The sequence below is a fragment of the Cydia amplana genome, chromosome 24 (genome assembly GCF_948474715.1).
Source record: "Cydia amplana chromosome 24, ilCydAmpl1.1, whole genome shotgun sequence".
Taxonomy (NCBI): domain Eukaryota; kingdom Metazoa; phylum Arthropoda; class Insecta; order Lepidoptera; family Tortricidae; genus Cydia; species Cydia amplana.
The window spans coordinates 5,189,029-5,210,002 of NC_086092.1; the positions used below are offsets into that span (position 1 = coordinate 5,189,029).

The following is a 20,974-nucleotide window of genomic DNA, read 5'->3' on the forward strand; positions in this document are numbered from 1 at the left end:
TAATTATCTGGTGTTTTATTTCGTGCACAATGTAAAATATTTTATTTTTATTTTAAGTAGAGGAAACTAGAGTTTTACCAGTATTCATTGGGTAGACTCTACCCAATTATAAACATAGGCGGTCAGCCGGTGGTCGACACCCCGCCTACCGCAGAAACCGAAATTCGCAAATTGCGGGGATCTTTCTCTTTTACTCTCATAGACGTAATTAGAGTTACAGAGAAAAATGCCCGCAAGAAGAACTTCGATTTTCGCTGTTATAGCCCAGGTTTCTCCTGGACATTTAGTGTAAGGCCTGAGTGGACGCTCGAAGCGGAGCGTTCGGCGGGACGTGCAGCGTGGCGTCGGGCTCACGCGTGATGTGAGCAGCGTGCACTAAGGCCGCTCCTATACGCTTGCATTTGTTTAACATGCACGCCGCACGCCCCGCCCCGCTGCACGCACAACAAGAGCGTCCACTCAGGCCTTACACTTATACTTACACTCCAGCTTATCTTCTGGTCTCCCGGCTTCCAGCAGCGACAGATAGCATACAATGTCCTTCAACGACACTCTGGCGGTGTGGACTTCTAGGGTAGACGATCGTCGCATGAGGTGCTTGAAATCTGGGAACAAAACCTTTTGTTATGTGTGATAGGAAATGAGCAGACGAGACACCTAATGGGAAGCGGTCATCGTCGCCCATGGATATAAGCAACATTGGAGGAGCCATAGCCATTTAAAGTATCATTCTATGGAACTTGCTAACTATGTAAACAAACTGCCATATTGAAATTGTCTCTGAATGATAAACTTACTGTTTATTTAGTTGAAAATGAAACACTGGGCCCATGGTCGACCGACACCAAACAGTTAATAAAGGAAGTGTCAGTCAGACTAATGGTGTCTCGGGCGACCACAGGGCGGGCTCCTTCTTGGCTCAAAGATTAAGTTGAAGGGGCAGCATTCTAGGTTCCATTCCAGAAGCGGGTAGCTTTGGAGAGATATTGTATATTTAGTTTTAGTTGTTATTTTTAGGTTTTATGTAAATATTGTTTCAGAATGACCTGTCAAGTAGCAGTAATAGATAATAAAGAACAATGATAGCAGTATATTTACATAGTTAGAGCAAGTTCCATAGAATGACACTTTATGCGTTGCCGACCCTTGAGAAAAATTAATACCAGTTTCTTGAAGAACCCTATCTATGTGACCCATGTCGTAGCACAAAGGAATAGGTACCTCAGGAGGTAACTCATTCCAAATTCCATATGTTCGTGGAAGAAACGAGCGAGATGCGCGCTTATTCTTGATGTGCGTTGACGTATATTTCAGGACGGGCCTTACGGGCACTAAAAATGGTACCAGTTCAGAGATGTCACTCACGAATTCGAGCCAATCGTGCAGTCTAACGCAACTAGTTGCGACCAATCGCGCGCGTGATGCGAACTCATAATACTAATCGCATTTTAGCGGTGTCACATCGCTGTACTGGCCTCATTCATGCCCCATTCTTATTGCCCGTAAGGCCAGTCCTGAGATATACGTCAATGTTGATGTGCCATTGTATCTAAGAAGTGGGAATTATGGCGGGCGGTGCTGGCTCTCGGTCCATAGTTTAAAGACGGATTTTAACTAAAAGATGTCACCAACCAACTGAATTACCTTCGATCTTGGTAGACTGGTTCACCCTCAAGGAGTTGCTGCTCTTCCTGCTCGAGTTCCTGGACATCTGGCTGTGGCTGGGGCTGGTCTCCGTACGCCCGAGGCACAGCTCGTGCGAGGAGTACGACGGGTGCGTGGTCACTGTGAACATGGGGTGTACGCTCCCTGAAATTAATGATACATTAGAGCAGGCACCAAATGGCAGACCGCGGACCGGATCCGGACCGCCAACCTATATAATTTTTTTACTTATTTAATAAACTCGAGTAGAAACGAACCGCGATGGTGTTATTTTTTTTAAACCGGACCCTTAAGCTATGCATCTGTTTTACGACCGACATAAATATTGCGGCCATATTGAGTACTCATTATAGTCAGGAAAGCCACAAATATTAATGACAATAATCTTTAAAAAAAAAACTTTGTTCACGTTATCATGGAAATACGGGTGCGATTAATTCCAAATAACCACTAACAAAGGTAACAAACCAGAAAATATCATTTGTCCAGGATAAATATATTTTAAACCACGTGTTCGTATTTTATAATTCATTGCGGTTATCATTAACTCGCGTCAAATTCATTTCTCAATATTCCATCGAAATTTTTCGTTAAAAAAGATACATGAATTGCTAAACGCGATTATTTTCTCGATCAACGCGAATATGAAATGAGAAAAATCACGATTCGGAACCATTGATGCGATTACGAATAAATATCAAATCAAACCCAACGAGTTCTGTGCATTTTGAACAGAATATTCAAAGAATCTGTAATCGGTTAGATGTTGGTTTATTTCATTACCCTTTTGCGCCTGATTTTGTTTATAGCAATAACCTTTAAGAGTGAAAATATAAATAAACCTTTACTGTGGACAAATCCAATTACACTGTAGAGCAATAAAATGGTGTTATGGTTTGATAATGTGGCTCCAAGTAATAAAAAAGGTCTGTCTGTTTTGGATCGAGATCCATTTATATTATTACTATTCCCCCATCAACTTCAATTACAAAATTGACTAAAAATTCAAAATTTTGTGCGCTTAAATCACATTCAATCATTTATTCTTTCACTGCCTTTAAAGCAATTAATGTGTGTTTTTAGGGTTCCGTACCCAAAGGGTAAAAACGGGACCCTATTACTAAGATTCCGCTGTTCGTCCGTCCGTCCGTCCGTCCGTCCGTCCGTCCGTCCGTCCGTCCGTCCGTCCGTTCGTCCGTCCGTCCGTCAGTCCGTCTGTCACCAGGCTGTATCTCATGAACCGTGATAGCTAGACAGGTGACATTTTCACAGATGATGTATTTCTGTTGCCGCTATAACAACAAATACTAAAAACAGAATAAACTAAAGATTTAAGTGGGGCTCCCATACAACAAACGTGATTTTTGACCGAAGTTAAGCAATGTCGAGCGGGGTCAGTACTTGAATGGGTGACCGTTTTTTTGCTTGTTTTGCTCAATTTTTTGTTGATGGTGCGAAACCCTCCGTGCGCGAGTCCGACTCGCACTTGGCCGGTTTTTTTCTATTCTATTCACCTCAATTTTCCTGCATTTATCTTATGAATAAGATTTACCACTTATCACAGCCCGTTGGTAAAAAAATTACGCGCTAATTTTCTAGTCAAAGGTAGCTGAATTTAGGGACTAAAACAAGTTAAGATAATTACCTTTTTCCTTAATCATCACTACATACATAGTATAAAACAAAGTCGCTTCCCGCTGTCTCTCCCTATGTATGCTTAGATCTTTAAAATTATACGCAACGGATTTTGTAGCGGTTTTTTAAATTTATTATTATTATTTATTTAATTAATTATTATTTATTTAATTAATAAAGTACAGTGATATTCTTAACTATAATCATAGCCCCGCAAAACTCAACAATGAGTTTGACTGTGGGGTCATCAGTCTCTGGTTAATATGTAACTTAATGTAACTTAAAGTAGGTAAATTAATTACTACAATGTGTCATGGTAATGTTTTTTTAACATAGATTTAAATTTGGACTTCTTGTTTTCGCGTCTTATAGCTTCAGGCAAACTATTGAGTAAGTATGGAATTCTTTTTCTAAGTGTTCTATCCCCGTAGTAGTTATTAATTCTAGGAACGGATAGTTTGCCTGTAGTCACAGCCTTTGTGATGTATGTATGATTAACTGGTGTTAAGGAATCCGCTGAGTTAGACTCTTGGTAGCTATGGTTATTGATCGCGAGTAAGTATTTATGTTTTAAACTAACTGGTAAAATATTGCAAATTTTAAATAGTAGTCTGTAGTTACCTTTACATTTGAGTTTAATTTTATGGTTGACAAGTAATTTTAAAAATCTGATCTGCATAGTCTCTAGTTTATCGATATTGGTCTTAGTTGTGAGCCCATAGCTGTCAAGAGCATAACTCAATATTGAATCTACAAGTGACATGTATAGACATCTAAGTGTGCTAATAGGAAGGAAATATAGATAGAGTGATTCAAGAGGATGGTTTATGTATAATTTGTTAACCCGTGCGAAACCGGGGCGGGTCGCTAGTTACTTAATATACCTAATACAGATTAACTTCATGCAGCTAAGCCTTCAACCAATCTGTACTTCAACTATTGGGACCAATTTAAATATTGCAATACAGCGTAAAAGTGAGAATCAATAAATGCACCGGCAGAAGGGTGGGCGCACCAAGGTTTACCTAGGGGGCAATCGATTTGTGGGCTTTAGATGCACTTATTCTATTTATGGCTGAGAACTCATTAGTGGAGTGTATACAGTCAAGTGTAAAAATATGGGTGCACTCATCATACTCAAAAATATGTCCCATAGCTCTAATGTCAGCGAATTAAGAACTATGGGACATATTTTTGAATAAGTTGTATGCACCCATATTTTTACACTCGACCGTACCACGACATAAAAGTGCAATTTGCGGCAAATGATGACGATGGAGTTTTCTTTTGGAGAGTGGGTGTCCTTTTGACGCACAGATTGATATAGGAAGGTGGCAAATTAAATTTTTGATGCAAATTTTTGACTTGATACCCCCGAAATAAAATTTTCGTGTAAATCGAGGATGCTGCATTTATTTCTCTTATTACGAATAGAAATTTTTATTTTTTGTTTTCGAGTCTTGCCCGAAGCGGTGAATGATTAATAAAATACAATACTAATAAAAATAATATACCTAATAATGTAAAATTTTGCGATTTCGACTGTACCCGGATAAATAAATTTAGCTACAGCTCAGATCTTTTTGGTTGATGTATTTATAAATGTAATTAGCTATCGTATCTTTAATTAAGGAAACTGTAGGTTTAAATATATTATCATAAAGATTACATTTTTCTTTTAATATTTATTGTTTTTCAGTAATTTTCATAATTTTACGTTAATTATAAATTTTTGTCTATGTTTATGTTTTTCTTTTCTTTTTGTTTTGTTTGTATTCTTAATTCGTTTTCATGTATACATTTTTGTATTCTCTGTTTTCTTAATTACTTCTTCTGTGTATCTTTTGCAAATGTTTTAATATGTATCTTTTTGTGTTATCTGTCGTGGCATCACCGAATGGGTCCTACGGAAGACCAGCGCTGGCTTTATAGCTAGCATTATGCTGAGTTGGGTCCATTTCGTGATGCACACTTATTGTTCTCTTTTGTTCTTGCTGTTGTTGTCTGTACAAGTTCGTACATGTTTTGTGAACGTCACGAATAAAAATCTTTTATCTTTATCTTTTATCTAATTGTTTAAATTAAAGGCTATGACAGGACTCACCAGTGCGACTCCGAGATCCCTTGTCGCTCCCATCCACCGAGTCTCCAGAGCCCTTGCCGAGCTGCTGAAGCCGTTCAGCTAGCCCATGGATCTTCGAGGCCAGGGTGTGCTTCGTCTGTTAACACGGGAAATTTTCTTTTCATTATTTTTAAGAAGCTTCAAACATCTGAAGATTGAGTGTAAAACAACAATGGGAGGGGAGGGGAGGTGTGTCTGTCTGTCTAGTGAGTGCACTCACGGTCTGGTGGTCGCCATGCGCAGTGACAGCGGCGCACGCGGCGGCTGAACTAGCAGCGGCCATTTCCCGGAGCGCCGGCCGACGGTCGCGCCGGACGAATGACAGGAATAAATGCCTGAAATAATGCATGGAAAACGATATGTATATTGTGAATTTGAATATTTTGAATTCTTAATTTGATTTATATAGTTGACTAAACTACCTATCTAATATTACCAGTAGAAGAAGGGGGCAATTAAAATATGTAAGGTTCTGTCTCCCACCCAAAATTTGAATTTCGCACCTTTTTCTACTGATAAATTGATTTGCCATAGTTAGATCGAGTCTGTGCGGAAAGAGAAGAATCGTGAAATGTATCGGGCCCAATTCATTCCATGACTCTTCTCTTTCCGAACAGACTCTATATTTATTTATGGATACCGGCATCGTAAAGCTTTTTCCTATCGGCTTTTGCCGAATGCGCGTCGATATATCTGGGGAGACCCTTACCTGGAGAGTTCATCTGGCGCTGAGCACTCGAGGAAGTTGTCCAGGAACCAGCGGAACCCTTCGAAGTCGATGTCCTGGAACAAACAGAAACGTTTAGTTACCATCATCATCACCGTCCCCTTAAAACTATTTTAAAACAAAAAATTGGCCAAGAGCATGTCGGGCCATGCTCAGTGTAGGATTCCGTAGTTACCATTCTGTCAGAATAGGCTAATCGGGGGCTATTAGTAAGTATCATGTACATTACAAGCAAAAGGGAGTACTTTCGCAGCGCTTTGTACGAATTTTTACTAAGAAGAGAAGACTTTTTGTAATAACTCAAAAACGGCTAAAGTGATCATGTTCGCTATAGTTTTCATTTAAGGACTTAATGTATTTCTTAAGCTTTATTTCTACGATTTTTTTTTCATATTTTTTGGACCCATGCTTCAAAAGTTAGAGGAGGGGGGACATATTTTTTTTTCTTTCGGAGTTATTATTTCCGAAAATATTCACTTTATCATAAAGTGGTTGTTGAAGACTCCGATTCGTTTTGAAAGACCTATCCAACGATACCGTAGGGAACCCTAAAAAGAACCAGAATGATCATGAATTAGAAAAGATGTGACTCTTAATATAATCAGGAGGTTTTTCGGTGGTAAAAAAGGTCCGATCCCTCCTTAATTAATAGACTAACTCCCCCGTTTTTATCAGAGTTAGTCAACGGTAAGCGTTTATATAGAACCGCCTACAAGTCATTAAATAGGTATGTGAAGCATAATTAATCTTCTAGCTAAGTTCATATTTGTCTTGTGACCTCAGTTTCAATTACGGCGTATTATACAGGATAATTCAAGAGTTGTGAGCAAGGTGTGAATATACATTGTCACTAAAATATGACAATTTATAAGTATTCTTCATAATCAAAGTGCTGACATAACGGTTACAGAGATACAGAAGTTTTATATTTTACTTTGATATTGTAGGGCGACCATGATAGTAGAAAAACAATTAAAAATAAAGGAAAATGTGTCATTGTTTTAAACTGAACAAGAATATGATGGTTTGATCCTGCTGACTGCTCACGTCTCCTAAATTACCCTGTATACACGGTGGCTAAAAAATAACTGCATTCCGTTGCCAGGGAGGTTTTGCATTTGTATGAAACAGCCAAATTTTTTTTCGCGATTTCGGAGTTGGTCCCATAGTAAAAGTTGCTCAGTCCCGAAATCCCGAAACCTCCCTGACAATGGTAATGCAGTTATTTTTAGCCACCCTGTATACAAAGTTGCCCATTGTAGGTAGGCGTCAAATCAATACGAATCTCTAGAGAGGTTAGTTTCTAGGTGAAATCCAATTTAAATTCAACATAGATTGCTTTCGTAGTCCCGTTAGATAAATAGTTTAAAATAGTTTAGAGTACCTAGAATGTCTGTCACTTTAGTTATTTATTTATTTAAGTTAGTTAAAGTTACATTTCAGTCAGACAAAATTGATTGACCAATTCTAATTTAGGTATAGTGTGGCAATGTTTTTCCTAAGCAACGATAGGTATAGGTACGTATAATAACGACAAAAAGACGAATATTTTGGATTATGTATTAATATTTTTACCCATCTGCCAATTAAATAAGAATTTGTTTTAATTACTTAGCTATTGAAATAAAACTAATTAAAACGGATTCGCGTATATTGAATTTATACTACATCCCGACGTTTCGAACCCTTTACAGCGTTCGTGGTCAACGGGTGACCGACGAAAAACTACACTGTGCAAATCTACTCACTTACAAAATAATGAACCATCATAAACTATTAATTTTAAGGCCACTTATACATGCAAAATTGGTTCATAAGGCTAGTTCTACATTACAACTAGTTTCAAGTAAAGACAAAGATACACGATAAAGCTAGCTGGCTAGTTAGTTTTCATAGTTATATTTCATGAGTAACTATCGCGGTAACCGAAGACAATATTATTACTTAGCTATTATAAACTACCAAGCAAAAGTTCCCCAACCCCGCTTCAAGGTGGAAAGTCTTAAATATATTATTGTCTCGACTTTCACCTTCTAATTCAGGATTAATTATATTTAAAGTTCAAAAGTTATACTACAAATACCTATGTATATACGCAGTTGTTTGACTTGGCACAAACGCGGTATAGATGTAGTGCATAATTGTTTCCACCGTATTTTCTTGGAAACATTCGTATTTCTCTCGCTACTTCAGTCAACCTCAGTACTTTTTGTACCGAGACTGACTGAAATAGCAAGACACGTTCGTATGTTTCCGTGAAAATACGATGGAAAATAATTATGCACTAGATCTATACCTAACTCAACTGTCCGTCTGTCTGTCACCAGGCTGTATCTCGTGGACCGTGATAGCTAGGTAGGCAGTTGAAATTTTCACAGATGATGTATTTCTGTTACAACAAAAACTAAAAACAGCAGATAATATTTTTTTGCCGTTTTATGCGTAATGGTACGGAACCCTTCGTGCGCGAGTCCGACTCGCACTTGGCCGGTTTTTCTTAACTCGCAATACTGGTAATATTTGAACCGTGCCAGTTCGAAGTTCGTCGCCTAGCAACGGTCCCCATGGAGACAGACGCCGGCATCTTTGAGGTTATAAATAAAAACTAAAAACAGCAGATAATATTTTTTTGCCGTTTTATGCGTAATGGTACGGAACCCTTCGTGCGCGAGTCCGACTCGCACTTGGCCGGTTTTTCTTAACTCGCAATACTGGTAATATTTGAACCGTGCCAGTTCGAAGTTCGTCGCCTAGCAACGGTCCCCATGGAGGCAGACGCCGCCATCTTTGAGGTTATAAATACATTCAGTTCTCTTCAACAGGCATTGGCCGGAATACTTAGGAGTTTTTATAATTTATAATATTTTAATGTCAGTTCGCCTTTGAGGTGTTTTTTTTAATATTGTAAAATATAATCGTATTTTATACAATCGTGATATGATGGAGAGCTTTTCAGTCAAGTACCGTGCTTAGGTAACGAAGCTTGCTGAGTTGCCTAAGTAAGGTACGAGATTGAAAAGCTTGATTATATCACTATTGTATACAATACTTTTTCTATTAGTAACAAAAATAATTTACTGCTCTGGCCGAAACTTTTACGCGCAATGAGCACGCAACCTACAGATGTAGTGCATAATTATTTTTTCCATCGTTTTTTCACGAAAACGAACGAACGTGTCTTGATATTTCAGCCAAGCGGTACAAAAAGTACTGAGGTTGACTGAAGTAGCATGACAAATACGAAATTTCCGAGAAAATACGAAGGAAAACAATTATGCACGACAACTGTAATTATATTTCAGATGTAGGTAATAACAAAGTAGGTACCTACTTAACCTTAAAAATTTGAACGTAAACGCAGGATGAGGCTAGTAATATTCTAAAGTATTCTAATAACATTATAATAATAATACTAATTCCACGCAGGCGAAGTCGCGGGCAATAGCTAGTATTTTATAAAATACAACTATTTTAAAATCTATTGAGTCTACAGAATACAATAGGAACGTCTAAGAGGATGAAAGTATTTTCATTCAATGTTGTGTGCTCAGCAGCTCTAGAAAGTTTCATTTGAAAATAGAATTCAATAGGGATTGTCCTAGACCTCCAACTGAAGAAAAGGATCTTTAAGGGTCAAACAGATTACTGTGTTATAGTCTTTCCTGTAGACATACACAAGAGTTAAGGGCTAAAAGGTTAATTTTCTTATTTAACCCTTATCCACGTGAAAAGGTCCTCCTTTTATTTAGAGAACTATGATAAAATCATTACTTACATGCCCACAACACAAGCTGTTAACTATTGCCCATAGGAGAGAAAACTAGTGTGTTCGCGCGAACTGTACATTTTTCTCTCCTAGTCCCTTGATCCCTAGAGTTTGCATAATCGCTCAATGCCTCCGGGCGGTTTGCTTGATAACCTTGTGAGTTAAATTATGTTTAACTTGTCAAACCTCAAACAGGAAATTGGGACACAACTTAATAAAGATTTCAACAAAGAGAATTCATGTAGGTAATTAAATATAGCAGTCAAATATGGAAATAACGTTTAACCTTTTAACCGCTTAAAATTTACGGTAGGTAGGTAGTAAAATAAGTTTTTTTTTATAAAAAAATATAAGGCGAAGTTAGGGAACAAGTGGCGAAGATAGGTTATTTTAGATTCTATTTCGACTATTTTATTATTTTACGCAGCTCTTTTTATGGGGTCTATTTCAAGCAATATGGACTACGATTGACTACGCATTCGCTAACGTAAACGTCAAGTGACAACTCGTGGTATCAGTGGCGTAGCTAGAGGGTATGGCGCCCGGGGCAGGTACTAAATTTGCGCCCCCCCCCCCCCCCAAACGAAGTGAACTAACGAAAGGGTTACTTTTTATTACTTATTAAAGTTTACTTTTGATTTAGACAAAGAAGTGTTTTTTTAGTTAGTTTAAGTGTTTCCATCGGTGGCTAACAAGCGTACGACTCACCTGATGGTAAGCGGTCACCGCATCCTACGGACGTCTACACTCCAGGGGCGTTACATGCGCGTTGCCGACCATTTTAAAACTTATACACTTCTTTTTTGGAGATCTCCTTAGACTTGAAGATTCAATATCGCTTGTAAGTTTGGGATCGTAGACTATTCATAGCGCGCCTTTGGACTGATTTGAAGGGACCAAGGTGGCATCTAGGTGCTCCTGCCCAAAGGTGACAGCAGTACTCATTATATGGGATCTGTCCATGGTCGTACGCAGCATTTTTTAAGGGGTGGGGCAGAAGTAGGGGAGGCTGGGGACGTTGTAACAGGGTACGGTTGAAACAGAGATTCTTAGCTTATGGTCAGAGATCAGGGTGGGACAACTGCCCCACCTTTCCCCACCGTGGGTACGCCTATGGATCTGTCTGCCCCAGAGTAAAGTATCGCCTCCCTTTATTGAGCACACCGAATTTTTTGGATACGAGCGCAGCCTACCCAGCAAGGTGGCTACGAAATGATTGGACGTCACTGATGGAGATGTCAACACCGAGGCTCCCAATACTCCATGACATGGGAAGGGTTGTGCCTTGAAAAATGAGGTTTTCTTAGCGGTAAACGCGCAAAATTGAGCCTTGGTGGGATTGAATTGGACTAAATTCTCCCGATCCTACATCGAAACTCTGGATAGAATGCTCTCAATAAGTACCTGACACAGGTTTTTCACGGCATTCTAGTATCACAGAACGAGCGATGTTGGCACGGCATGTGTTATACAGGTTGGTCCAAACCTTGCCGTCCAAAAATTTTTTTAGATTTCTCACGCTGTGGGCTATCAGAATATGTATGTTAGCCGACTTTTCGTAGTTTTCGAATTATGATTTTTATTTTTATTACTTTTAACTTTTGTTGAGAAATCAGTCGGGGTGAAGCAATTATTTATTAAAAAAAAATATTGAACTTTTTTGAATATTTTTTTTGTAACATAATCTTTCACAACCGGCGCAGTTGCTAAAAAAAATCAGCATCCTCACTTGGCTGAGTTGGGAAAAAAGACAAACTTTTACGTTCAAGCATGTCAAGCTTAGATGTTGCCCTTTCCTAAATAAACTAGGGGCTCTGTGAGCTGTAGACCTCGCGAGCATAGCTTATTGGAACCGTGCACGATGACAGCGCCACACAGTGGTTTGATCAATCAACAATACAAAGATTTTAATTTATTTCAAAAAATACGAAGTTTTAGTGAAAAAAAAAATACAAAAAGTTATGTCTTACTGGGGATCGAACCCAGACTTTCTGTGTGCAAACAAAAAAGCGACTGTTTACAAAATGCGCCATGATAGTTCTTTGCTAAGCTGACGAAATTCGGCTACTCATTCTCGAGTACAAACTAATCTAAATCGAATACAATTTTTCTGCATTTTTTTTCCATTTACTATGTAAATATGTCTCAAAAAGAAAATACTCTTGTGATATCGATACGACTATTTGTTTAAGCGCGAGGTACTTTTTACTACTCCATTTTTAAAAAATTCCAAAAACGGGATCGACAAAAAAATTTTATTTACTCATAGAATCTGGTCACAAAATTTCACAAGAATCGGTTGAGAATTGTGACCTGTGGAGGAGAACATCCGGACATACAAAAGCAAAATGCCCGAGTCAAAACGTAGACCTTCGCTTACGCTTCGGTCAATAAAAAATACAAGCGATTTCAAGGACTTTTGGTCATTTTAGAAACTGCTAGACCCTACGTTTTTTTAAAAGGTCAAAAAAGTGATACTTAATAGTCATAATTTGTCAGAGTCGCCGTCAAAGGAACTGAGGTGCAAAGCTTCCAAATTAGTAATTCATTACAAAAATCCTCTTTTGTTATTTCTACTATTATTTTATGGGGTCACTTCCCCATCGCTATTTCATGTTATCAGTGCAAATACCACGAACAATTTTTAGAAGGCATAAAAGCAACGCAAAGCTTCACCCCGGAATTTTTAACAAAAGTTAAAAGTTAAACTCGAAAACTACGAAAAATCGGCTAACATACATGGGGTATATTCTGATAACCAACGACGAGGATTCTAAAAAAATTTTTTGGACGTCAAGGTTTGGACCACCCTGTATACAGGGTGGCTAAAAAATAACTGCATTTCCGTTACCAGGGAGGTTTTGGGATTATACTGAGCAATTTTTACTATGAGACCAACCCCTAAGTCGCGAAAAAAAAATTTGACTGTTTCCTACATTTTGGCTGGTCCATTTTCTATGGGAGGTCTTTTGCCCATTTTGGCGCCCCCCCTTGGACGGCGCCCGGGGCACGTGCCCCCCCCAGCCCCCCCCTAGTTACGCCACTGCGTGGTATGGCTACAGCGCTTATAAATCTACCTACAATTTTCCTGTTAAGATAAATTATCTATATTCATCTTAATCATTATCTTATTATTTCAAGTACACGATCAGCAAAACTTGTACCAATAATATTAAATTCCACTGCCAAGGAATCGCTCATATATAATTCCTATACAGCTGGGAATCATTTGTGAAACCTACAATAGAAGGTCGAATATTCCGGTAGGTTTCCGTGAGTCGAGTTTACCGGCGAAAGGAAAATAATTACAGAATGTAGTGTATAAATATTTTCTATCGTATTTTTTCGGAAACGTACGAACAAACGTTCGTGTCAAGGGCAAGCCATTTCAGTCAGTCTCGGTACAAAAAGTACTGAGGTTGACTGAAGTAGCATGACAAATATGAACAGTTCCGAGAAAACACGATGGAAAACAATTATGCACTACATCTGTAAGTAGGTATTCAGTGTTCTGCGTTTATCCACAGGGGGCTATGGATGATATAGCTATGGAAGACAATCGTATGCACAACACGTAACGCTATCATTTGCATACATTATTTACGTTTATGTTACGACGCAGATAGCATAGATAGATAGATATATATATAGCATCTTGGCTAGGCCCCCTGGCCGGACATGCCATGTATTAAATATTATGGGAGAATATTACGCAAATCGACCTAGTCCCAGTTCAATAAGGCTTGGTGTAGTACCTATAATAGATAGATATAGATAGATAAATACTTTGAAATACACAGAAATACACATTATTATATTTGTGATAAATACATAAACTTTGCTCATTATCAATAATGGAAAATGTAATTTAATAAGTGTTAATTTAATCTTATCTGTACCTACAATGTTTTGACGTGTAATGTATCCGTGCATATACGAAATAAAGAAATATGAAATATGAAATATATGCCAAGCCAGCGTGCCCACTATGTCATAACGACAGATAGTCGTGCGTCGTGACCTGTGCATTTAAATGGAGGTGTTCGTTTACTGACGACTACTCGAATCTGTCGTTACGAGATAGGGGGAACGCGGCCTTACCAGGATTCGAACCCGGGACCTCCTGGTTCATAAGCAGGATCACTACCGACCAGCCACTTGGCTATAAGAGTCTAATTATTTTGGTCCGCCTTACCAATCGACTCACGACATTTGGAACTTCCAAGGTCTAAGCGTATTAAATATTTATTCCATTGTGTGCGGCGCTTAGTACACAAATAAACAGGGATCAAGAACGGGTAAATATTTTTTATATTGTATGCTTTATATGTTTCGTAAAGTATTAACGTTTTATGTAGTTCTAGATAGGTACAGAACTTTTAGAAGTATTACTTTGGCTATGCTATAAAAATACCTATAAACTTCCCTTGACATATCTATTACATAAACCTTTAATCATAACTTTATTATTAAAACTAGTAAAAGAAATTTCTACCCAACTAGTCAGAGTGTCTGGCGACCTATGAGCTGGCGCATTTTTTGCTCAAAAACTCAGTCTCACTGTGCAGAAGGGAACAGTGAGACCAGTGTCCTGAGAACAATGCATCAGGCTAATTTAGGGCCCTTCGCCGGCGAGTTAACACCACCAACTGCTCGGTAACAATGTATACCCATGGGATCCTGGCGCTAACTATTATTTGACCAAATGACCAACTGTGAATAAACTCTTTCCATTAAAAAATAAATCTGTTCATCCATCATGCTAATATTTTTATGATAGAGGAAAACGCGCAAACGAATGGTAGGCAATTAAGTACGTGGACATGACACCTGTGTCCTGTTTATCAAAAGCCTGTAACTTGTAATACAAGTGGAACTCCCTTTCTAACAAAAGCTGTCAAAAAGGGACTTCCGCTATTACAAGTTACAAGCTTTTGAAAAGGCCCCTGCGACACAGAAAGTGCGTTGCCGGCCTTTCAGATTAGAGTACGCTCTTCTCGAAAGTCGTAATCATTCCGGAAATACTGCAAGCGACTGTTCATTCCACAGTGTAGCAATGCGAGTAGGAGTAGCGTGAACTAATCTAGCCGTGGGCGAAGTCGCATCTACGAGGACCTTACGGGCGCGAGGCCGTGGCTCTACTTCGCCCCCGCCCATTACGCCACTACATGCGAGGCAGGATTTTCTCCGAAGATACCTACATGAAAACCAAAGATCCCGACAAATATCAAACTGCCGAATCCGACACAAGAGCAGACGAGCCACGCCGTTCTGTCGCCTAAATAGTGTTTATTTTTTTTAAGATTATAATGGCTCCTCTTCACGATTGACCAACGCCGGCGTTGGCCCATCGTGTAGAGGAGCCATAAATGATATGTATGTTTGTTGGGTTAATGGGCCGCCTTGTTGCCTGAAATAAATTTTAAAATAAAATAAATAAATAAATATAAAACCTCCTATTTAAAGTTGGGTAAAAACGTTTTACTCATGTAGGAAAAACGTCAGAACCTTGAAAATACGAGTACGTATTGGATTTCCTAATATCCCCAGCGTGGGATGCCTCAAGGCGAGCTTAAGAGTGCTTACGTTATAGAACACGAGCCTGTGAAGGATTTTTTTAATAACACGACGGTGGGAAATAAGCATGTGACCTCCCTGATATTAAGCAACCACCGCATCTCTACAACTTTAGTGGAAAACGCGTATTGCCAACCCAAGCTTACAAGGATTCATCCTTGGGAGCAGTGTTGATACCTAGAAATTTACACGTTTTAACGCGACCCTGGGCTAAACTTCCGCGTCTTCTAAGTCTCGAGTCGAGTCCTTTACTAAATTGTTTTAAGCTCTAAATGTCTCGAGCCTCTTCGAATAAAGACTTCGTCAACAATTTTGTACCCATGAAAACGATGCATTTAGAATTTATTTGTGAAAAAAAAATGTTCTCTGAATGTTTAAATCAACAGACTCGGATCTCTAATAAGTTAATAATAAGTTAAAAAGAACTATAAACTACGTCAGCACCGGACGGTACTTTGAGCGATGTAAGTCATGTCATGTCATGTGCAGAAATTAGGTTTCAATATGGCTTACTTGCGTTTCGCTTGCCTCCAGTAGAAATAAAAAAAAAAGCGGCCAAGTGCGAGTCGGACTCGCCCATGAAGGGTTCCGTATTTAGGCGATTTATGACGTATAAAAAAAAAACTACTTACTAGATCTCGTTCAAACCAATTTTCGGTGGAAGTTTACATGGTAATGTACATCATATATTTTTTTTAGTTTTATCATTCTCTTATTTTAGAAGTTACAGGGGGGGGGGGGGGGACACACATTTTACCACTTTGGAAGTGTCTCTCGCGCAAACTATTCAGTTTAGAAAAAAATGATATTAGAAACCTCAATATCATTTTTGAAGACCTATCCATAGATACTCCACACGTATGGGTTTGATGAAAAAAAAAATTTTTGAGTTTCAGTTCGAAGTATGGGGAACCCCAAAAATTTATTGTTTTTTTTCTATTTTTGTGTGAAAATCTTAATGCGGTTCACAGAATACATCTACTTACCAAGTTTCAACAGTATAGTTCTTATAGTTTCGGAGAAAAGTGGCTGTGACATACGGACGGACAGACAGACGGACAGACGGACAGACGGACAGACGGACAGACGGACAGACAGACAGACAGACAGACATGACGAATCTATAAGGGTTCCGTTTTTTGCCATTTGGCTACGGAACCCTAAAAACCGGCCAAGTGCGAGTCAGACTCGCGCACGGAGGGTTCCGCACCATCAACAAAAAATAGAGCAAAACAAGCAAAAAAACGGTCACCCATCCAAGTACTGACCCCGCCCGACGTTGCTTAACTTCGGTCAAAAATCACGTTTGTTGTATGGGAGCCCCACTTAAATCTTTATTTTATTCTGTTTTTAGTATTTGTTGTTATAGCGGCAACAAAAATACATCATCTGTGAAAATTTCAACTGTCTAGCTATGACGGTTCGTGAGATACAGCCTGGTGACAGACGGAAGGACGGACAGACGGACGGACGGACGGACAGCGGAGTCTTAGTAATAGGGTCCCGTTTTTACCCTTTAGGTACAGAACCCTAAAAAAACTAGTTATATGAGTAAGAAACCTCAGCCAGCCTCTAGCATAAAGAGCAAACCACAAGAACCTATTAAAAAGCGCTTTAAACACTTCATAGTTTATAACTCCCTAAACTGTTGCCCGCAACATCGTTCTCATTTTCATCATAAATTGCAAAGCAATCTTTCAGAAAGTAATCTAGTCTCCTCATCCTGAACATGTCTATTATCCTTTTTAGACATAACTTATCGCCTCCTAGAAACCAGCATAAGTGTACCTACCTTTATTTTTAATTCAAAAGAATTTATTTACAAACAGGATATATACAGTGGTATTACTAAAAGAAATTAAAAACTAGCTTAAATCTAAAATAGGCCCTTGAGGCATTGTACCAACGATGCTGGCGACATTTCCTCGCTGTATCGCAATACTGATACGAATTAAAAAAGAAATCACTATAGGTACCTTCTTTTGATACAGGCTACGTAGGTATCAATTCTTTATTTTTCGGTTGCATATTTTGCCCGAGATCCGCTTTTGGAAGAATTGGCTCTCTGGTTTTTAGGATTCCGTACCTAAAAGGTAAAAACGGGACCCTATTACTAAGACTCCACTGTCCGTCTGTCCGCCTGTCTGTAACCATGTGCTAAGATACGAAGCGAGAGATGTGTTTAAAAACCAATAGAATCACTTCATTTAACAAACCTTCGTCAGCGCAGCTCTCGGCATTACCTTAGTTTGCCAGAGATGTGAAAAGCGGTTGGAATAGCAGCAACGCTCGTGTGGTAATTGCTAGAGGCTGTTATTTGTACCCCGACCGCGAGGAGGAGATAAATTTAAAGGGCAGGAACAGCCCTTTGGCACACACTCACACCGAACATTTTTGTCATGGCTTCCAACCTCCGTGGCGACCTGACGTAGACCGACTGACTGACTGGCTGATTGACATACATACATATTAATTGAAATACATACATATTTGGAACTACGGGTACGGACATATAAATTCAAAATTAGACATGACAACCACACAATAAAATACCATCAGTTCTCGACGGACAGTCAGACAGACTGTTAAATTTTGGAGTAAAGTTTTACTTACTGGGTTACAAGTAACAACCTATACATTTATAACGAACCCTACCGACTCCGCCAATGTGAGCTATTCAGGGTCCCTTAGTTTCCCATAAAGTTTTAAGTCATAATGTATTGTTTATTATATTATCATTAGTCATAAAACTGAAACCGTTAATTTTACGGGATTTTTGTAAGGTTATCCTACAGATAGGTTAGGTTAGGTTTGTTTTATGGCAACCCTGAAGTGTTTCTGAACCAAATTAGACGTGTGCGCCGATTAAAAAATGATCGGCGGCGGCGTTTGCCAAAAAATCGGCGGCGGCGGCGTGTTTTCGGCGTGAAATCGGCGTGACCTTGACTTTCAGGTTTCTTAAGAAAAATCATTAATTTGTTGTTTTTCTTGAAAATTTTATCAACCCAGGTTGCTGGTCAATGAACTACGTATTGTTTTGAATAGACTGTGAGTAAAATAGGGTTTGTAAATGAATATAGCATAGCTATAATAACTTAAATTTCTCTAGTAACTGGCTTGCATTAAGGGGTTACATGGTCCCAATGACCTTCGATCCGATCGGTAACTCTCAATTTGCTCATGATTTCATTGCCTTATCGTATTAAAAATGACGTAGGTACTTTAACAAAACAGAACTCCAAATATCCTTGAAGTTTGCTAGACATAGTGGACTGCTATGGCTTTTATTTATTGGTTTTCTTGTCGTACAAGCAGGAAGCACCAGGTTCACTGAGACGTATCTTCTTTCTCGTTTTCACATTGCTGAGGATTACGACGACATTTACTTTGTCTCCATCTCGCGAGGCCAGACTGCCGCAAGCCGACCTCTTCATAGCGTTCTCTACCATCTCACAATGCTCCAACTCGAGCACGTTTGCCATTCATTCCTAAATTGTCCTTCACACTTTTTGAGGCTCCACGTTTCGGCACCATACTGGAATATTGAAAAGACGAGAGCTCGTATCAAGCGCAGTTTAGTTGCACGTCGAATACCTCTGTTCTTCCAGATCTTGTCGAGGTTAGCCTTAGCCATAGCACTCTTAGCCATGCCAGCTTTGCGGCGTATCTCGGCGGTGCAACCACCGGCACTGGTTATCAACCCAAGATATTAGCTCGCTTTTTTGTAATCGCCTTACTTTGGTTTTGAAATTGTTGATCTTAAGACCTCTCTAAACTTGCATCTTCAAATTTCTTCAGAAGAGTGGCCATTTCGATGTATTTCTTCTTGTTAATCCCACTAGGAAGGCGACAATAGTAGCACAGTTTGTTACAAGAAATAGCATCGAGTGACATGATAATGTTGCTTTACCCATTTACAGCTTGCACATTTCTACAGTGTTGTTACTCTGTTTCTCTCTTCTCGACATTTTTGGCACACGACTTTTTTTTAGTCAAGGTCTCGTGAATTTTCGCACACCAATGTTCTCAGATGTTTGCTTGACTCCACTACATGAGCCCTGTTTTCTTTGTCTTCTTATGATGGAGCATTCAGCATTCTGCCTTCGCTTCGTATGTGAGGCAATGTGAATTCCCAATTAAGAGGAACAAATCCTACTTCATAATTATCGCCCCCTCATCTTTCTTGAGTACTTAGGATTACTCAGTTAATTTACTTGGTGTGTCAAATAGTTTATGCAACTTGGCTATTCTGTTTCATTTAATTAATAATTGATGTACTTATATTTGACAACTGTAACATATATTATACAAAAATACATATTGTAATCCAAATACCAACTCGGAATAGCTAATTAACAACATTCAAGGTCACGCCGATTTCACGCCGATCATTTATCGGCGGCGGCGGCGTGGCAAAAAAGGCCGGCGGCAGCGGCGCGCCGGCGCGGCGCACACGTCTAAACCAAATGAATTAAGACTAACGAAAATGCGGGCAAACCATACATTATGACTTAAAACTTTTTGGGAAACAATAGAGACCCGAGCTATTCATATAATGGTAGGTGTAAACAATAGAAAATGCCACTTTTCCCCGCATATTATGTAAAATTAACGACTAAAAAAACATACAGTTTTAATCCACGGCCTTTTATTTCGATTTAGCCAAAGAGTATTTCAGAAAACCATAGATTTACGGCTCCAAGCAATGTTGTACGAAAAAACGTCTCATTTTCGCTAAAATAAAACAGGTAGGTACATCCCGCTATAAATTATTTTATTCGATAGTTGTCGTTCACGTGAGCAATAGGTGTAATAGCACTGGAGGTCTAGCTAAGGTGACAATCGTACCTACATAAAAAATGTGAAAGGAAATATAAAACGTAAAATCGAGATAAGTTGCTAAAAAAAGTCACGTGACTACTTTCACTTTTAAGTGAAAATGGCACCTACAAAGATTCTTATCGGTGTGAGCCGCGGCCGTCTCCTAATGAAGATTGGTGGCGCGGAGCGGATCCGAACTCACATTTATTTCTATTACTTTTAAATGAACTGCTTTACGCAGAAATAGAATAATGGTAAAGCTTTTACGGCGTTCTGCGAGAACTACAACTACCTACCTATTACTAGTTTTGTGAAGTTGGATTCCGTATTCCGTTCTCGTTAATTCAAGACTAAGGCTCACTTGCATCATTCCACTAACCCGGGGTTAAGTGGTTAAACCGTTAACCTAGTGTCAAGTTGTACTCGTAACCATGGTAACTCCAGGTTTAACCGGGTAACCGGGTTAGTGAATGGTGCAAGTGGGCCTTGACTGGTACAGTTCGGATTCAGACTACATAATATGGTCAAGCAAATCTTGTCAGTAGAAATAGGCGGCAAATTTGAAAAATCGCGGGTTAGCAACACTACGTTGGAATTAGGGTTGCCAGATCGAAAGGCGCTATAATCGGGAAAAAATACCAATTTTTCGGGATTTTGGGCC

The 20,974-nt window shown here is 39.1% G+C and overlaps 1 protein-coding gene across 1 annotated transcript in view; it reads right to left on the reverse strand.

Annotated features, from left to right (window-relative positions):
* LOC134659278 (diacylglycerol kinase 1) overlaps positions 1–20,974 on the reverse strand; it is a 181,707-nt gene that overhangs the window by 15,294 nt on the left and 145,439 nt on the right. The window contains exons 4-8 of the mRNA XM_063514931.1: positions 6,132–6,205; positions 5,643–5,757; positions 5,405–5,519; positions 1,645–1,809; positions 483–605 (exon numbers count right to left, since the gene is read on the reverse strand). Of these exons, the coding sequence (XP_063371001.1) occupies positions 483–605; positions 1,645–1,809; positions 5,405–5,519; positions 5,643–5,757; positions 6,132–6,205 (592 nt within the window). The remainder of the gene's footprint in view (positions 1–482; positions 606–1,644; positions 1,810–5,404; positions 5,520–5,642; positions 5,758–6,131; positions 6,206–20,974) is intronic.